At 50.2% G+C, this 5,000-nt stretch overlaps 1 protein-coding gene across 5 annotated transcripts in view; it reads left to right on the forward strand.

The window, feature by feature from the left end:
* The window catches only part of LOC113825655 (troponin C, isotype gamma), a 45,486-nt gene that overhangs the window by 37,128 nt on the left and 3,358 nt on the right, over positions 1-5,000 (forward strand). For all 5 annotated transcript variants that reach the window (XM_070129232.1, XM_070129210.1, XM_070129223.1 and 2 more), the window contains exons 4-5: positions 541-660; positions 2,564-2,695. In XM_070129232.1, coding sequence (XP_069985333.1) covers positions 541-660; positions 2,564-2,695 — 252 coding nt within the window. The remainder of the gene's footprint in view (positions 1-540; positions 661-2,563; positions 2,696-5,000) is intronic.

Consider the following 5,000-nt stretch of genomic DNA (forward strand, 5'->3'; position numbering starts at 1 on the left):
GCCACCACCAATCACATCCACAATCACCACATTCCCCTCATTGTCACCACCAATCACAACCACAATCACCACATTCCCCTCATTGCCACCACCAATCACATCCACAATCACCACATTCCCCTTATTGTCACCACCAATCACAACCACAATCACCACATTCCCCCATTGTCACCACCACCACAACCACAATCACCACATTCCCCTCATTGTCACCACCAATCACAACCACAATCACCATATTCCCCTTAATGTCTCTAGCAATCATCACCACAACCACAATCACCAACAACAATCACATTTCCCTCATTGTCACCACCAACCACAACCACCACTCCAAAAATCACCACCACACCCACAATCACCACATTCCTCATTGTCACCACCAATCACAACCACAATCACCACATTCCCCTCATTCCTCATTGTCACCACCAATCACAACCACAATCACCACATTCCCCTCATTCCTCATTGTCACCACCAATCACAACCACCATCACCCCCCCACCACCCCCTCCTCACACCCCCCTTCCCTTGCAGGATCCGGCGAGCTTGAGTTCGAGGAGTTCTGCGCTCTCGCTGCCAAGTTCCTGATCGAGGAGGATGAGGAATCCTTAAAAGCAGAACTGAAGGAGGCGTTTCGTATATATGATAAACAGGGTGAGTGGAAAGGGTGATAAAGATGGGTGGATGGGGTGGATGGTGATAATAATTCTCTCTTGTATTAAATAAAAAACAGATACAAATTGGTAACTAGCTACTCGCCTGTTTGTTTACATTTGTGTCCACGTTCCTCTGTCAGCTGACTGGATGAGGGTAGCGAGAAAACGCTCTTATTTAGCATTATACATTCGTTATTTCGTATTAAATCGTCGCCACATAGCCTGAATAACGTCCATCATCGCCAGAGTCTGTGCGGGGGTTGGAGGCAACTTGCTGTGTTTAAAAATTTCGGAAAAAATACTGAAAAAGTCCAACATGTTTGTTCAAATTGTGCCAGGCCAGACTCAATGAATTTACGTACATACAGATGCAGAAATAAAGGCATATCTCTCTATGTATCTGATAGATATACATTTAACCATCTATTTGCCGGGTTGATATGCATGTCTAGACTGATAGATATGTATTTATTTCTTTATGCATGTCAGGTATGCGAATATTCTTTGGGTCGGGCCTCACACAAGTATAAAGTCCTTTTAATTTAGTTTTTTTTCTATTTTTTTTTCTAACATATAATTCGTATGATGGCAAACAAACATCACGAAATGGACATGACGAAAAAATGCAAATTTCACATGAAATAAAGAATAAAAATCCACACAAATTCACGTAGTATTATAGACATAGGCCTACATTAGAATGGAATGGACTAATAAGTGAACTCTTAAAAAAATTCTTCTCTTGCATAATTATTACAAATTCTATAGAGAAAATACCATGCTGATATATAAACTGGCAATACCAACGTTAAATGAGTATGACTAATGCTTATGTCGGCATTTTAAGGACATGGCAAGAACAAGTTTAAAATATTTTCTTTATTTGACAATAGATGGCGATGAAAAACAACTGTTTGGCCAGTTTCTTTTGTTTAGCAATGATAAGCAATATAAGAATTAATAAAACTACTCGGACTGTCTCTTTGCTTTGCGGTAAAACAATATATTAATAAAACAGTGTTTGTGTTCTTACTTATACGATAAAAAGCCAGCGAAGTCTAGTACCATCCCACATGATGGATACAATTAATAAAATCTACCTTTTTTTTCTCAATTTGCTCTAATGCTGTTTTAACTGTGGCAGTGACTCCGTGACTAGTTCTGTTTACGCGTTACGTGATTGGCCGAGGGAACCTAAAAGATTATGGATGTCACTCGCTGATTGGTGGAATTGTTTTGCTAGAGCCCTCTGTTGGCTACTTTTAGAATGAGTCGAATTAAGATTGTATCTCTTATAGCTCTATATTATCTGTAATCTCAATTTCTATTTCTTTCTTTCTGTCTGTCTGTCTGTCTGTCTGTCTGTCTGTCTGTCTGTCTGTCTGTCTGTCTGTCTGTCTGTCTGTCTGTCTCTCTCTCTCTCTCTCTCTCTCTTTCTCTCTCTCTCTCTCTCTCTCTCTCTCTCTCTCTTTCTCTCTCTCTCTCTTTCTCCCTCCCTCCACCTCTCTCTCTCTTTCTGCCTCCCTCCCTCCCTCTTTCCCCCTTACCCCCTTCACTCTCTCTCTCTCTCTCTCTCTCTCTCTCTCTCTCTCTCTCTCTCTTCCTCCCTCCCTCCCTCTCTTTCCCACTCTCCCCTCCCTCTCTCCCCCTCTCTCTCTCTCTCTCTCTCTCTCTCTCTCTCTCTCTCTCTCTCTCTCTCTCTCTCTCTCTCTCTCTCTCTCTCTCTCTCTCTCTCTCTCTCCCTCTCCCTCTCTCTCCCTCTCTCTATCCCTTTTATAACCCCCACATCCTAGATTATCTACCCATCTACCCATCCATCTATCCCTTTTATAACCCCCCACATCCTAAATCATCTACCCATCTATCTCTCCCCTTTATAACCCTCCCGCCACCTCCTGCAGGCGACGGCTACATCACGACGAAGGTCCTAAAGGAGATCCTGAGGGAACTGGACAACAAGCTGACGGAGGAGGATCTTGACGGGATCATCGACGAAGTGGACGAGGACGGCTCAGGAACCCTGGATTTCGATGGTGAGGGGGTGTGAGGGTGATGGGAGAGGGTGTGGGGGTGGGTGGGATGATGGGAGGGTGGTTAGGAGGGGGTATGTGGGGGTGGGTGGGAGGGGTGTGGGGGTGTGAGGGTGGGTGGAGGGTGTGTGGGAGGGGGTGTGGGGGTTGTTGGGAGGGTGGGTGGGAGGGGTGTGGGGTGTGTATGGGGGGATGGTGATGGGGAGGGGGTGTGAGGGGGTGGGAGGGTGATGGGGTGTGGGGGGATGGGAGGGTGGGTGGGGGTGATGGGAGGGGGTGTGGGGGTGATGGGAGGGTGGGTGTGAGGGGATGGGAGGGGGTGTGGGGGGATGGGAGGGTGGGTGGGAGGGGGTGTGGGGGGGTGTGTGTGTGGGGGATGGTGATGGGAGGGGTGTGAGGGTGATGGGAGGAGGGGGTGTGGGGGTGGGTGGGGTGATGGGAGGGTGGTTAGGAGGGGGTATGTGGGGGTGGGTGGGAGGGGTGTGGGGGTGTGAGGGTGGGTGGAGGGTGTGTGGGAGGGTGTGGGGGGTGATGGGAGGGTGGGTGGGAGGGGTGTGGGGTGTGTGTGGGGGGATGGTGATGGGAGGGTGATGGGGTGTGTGGGGGGATGGGAGGGTGGGTGGGGGTGATGGGAGGGGTGTGGGTGGGTGTGAGGGGATGGGAGGGGGTGTGGGGGGTGTGGGGGGATGGGAGGGTGGGTGGGAGGGGTGTGTGGGGGTGTAGGGGATGGGAGGGTGGGGGGATGGGAGGGGGTGTGGGGTGTGGGGGTGATGGGAGGGTGGGAGAGGGTGTGGGGGGGTGGGAGGGGGTGTGGGGTGATGGGAGGGGGTGTGAGGGTGATGGGAGGGTGTGAGGGAATGTGGGGGTGTGGGGGTGATGTGAGGGGGTGTAGGAGGTATGTGGGGTGTGGGAGTGATGGGAGGGTGTGTGAGGGTGATGGAAGGGGTGTGGGGGGGATGGGAAGGGGTGTGGGGGTGTGTGGGATGATGTGAGGGGGTGTAGGGGATATGTGAGAGGGTGTGAGAGGGGTATGTAGGGTGTGGGGGTGAAGGGAGAGGGTGTGAGGGTGATGGGAGGGGGTGTGGGGGTGATGTGAGGGGGTGTGGGGGAATGTGGGGTGTGGGGGTGATGTGAGGGGGTGTAGGGGGTATGTGGGGTGTGGGAGTGATTGGAGGGGTGTGAGGGTGATGGAAAGGGATGTGGGGGTGATGTGAGGGGTGTGGGGGGATGGGAGGGGGTGTGGGGGTGATGTGAGGGTGTGAGGGGGTATGTGGGGTGTGGTGGTGATGGGAGAGGGTGTGAGGGTGATGGGATGGGGTATGTGGGGTGTGGGGGTGATGTGAGGGGGTGTGAGGGTGATGAGAGGGGATGGGAGGTGATGGGAGAGGGTGTGGGGGTGATGTGAGGGGGTGTGAGGATGTGGGGAGTGATGTGAGGGTGATGGGAGGAGGTGTAGGGGTGATGTGAGGGGGTATGTGGGGTGTGGGGGTGATGTGAGGGTGTGTGAGGGGTATAGGGGGATGGAAAGGGGTGTGAGGGTGATGTGGGGGAATGGGAGAGGGTGTGAGGGTGATGGGAGGGGGTGTGGTGGTGATGGGAGGAGGTGTGGGGGTGATGTGAGGGGGTATGTGAGATGTGGGGGTATGGTGAGGGGGTGTGAGGGATGTGGGGATGATGTGAGGGATGTGGGGGTGATGTGAGGGGGGGTTGAGGGGTGTGGGGGTGATGAGAGAGGGTGTGGGGCTGAAGGGAGAGGGTGTGAGGGTGATGGGAGGAGGTGTGGGGGTGATGGTAGGGGGTGAGGGGAGATGGCAGGGTGTGTGAGGGTGTGTGGGGTGATGGGAGGGGGTGTGGGGTGATGGGAGGGGATGGAAGGGGGTGTTAGGGGATGGGAGGGGGTGTGGGGGTGATGTGAGGGGATGTAAGGTGAAAGATGATGTGAGATGTAGGAGTGTGTGTAGTCGAGAATTAAAAAAAAAGTTTTTATATATTTATTTGTTTGTTGATTTTTACTTTTTTGTATTTATTTTGTTCAATTATTTATTTATCACTCTTTATTATTTCATTTTTAAGACTCGTGGTTATTGGTTAATTATTTGGTTTAATTGAGTGAGTGAAGTGAATGAGTAACACATATTTATTTGTAAATTCATGTATTCTTTTTTTTTAAGGAATTAACTTACTGCTTCAACTTTTGTGAATTCCATTAATGATAATTTTGAAGTCACTGCATAAGCGCTTACAAAATTAATTAAGTAAGCATTTTTTGTTCATTTGTCGTATGTTAATTATGTCTTTATCACTTTTT

This window comes from Penaeus vannamei, chromosome 2 (genome assembly GCF_042767895.1).
Source record: "Penaeus vannamei isolate JL-2024 chromosome 2, ASM4276789v1, whole genome shotgun sequence".
In the NCBI taxonomy this organism is placed as follows: domain Eukaryota; kingdom Metazoa; phylum Arthropoda; class Malacostraca; order Decapoda; family Penaeidae; genus Penaeus; species Penaeus vannamei.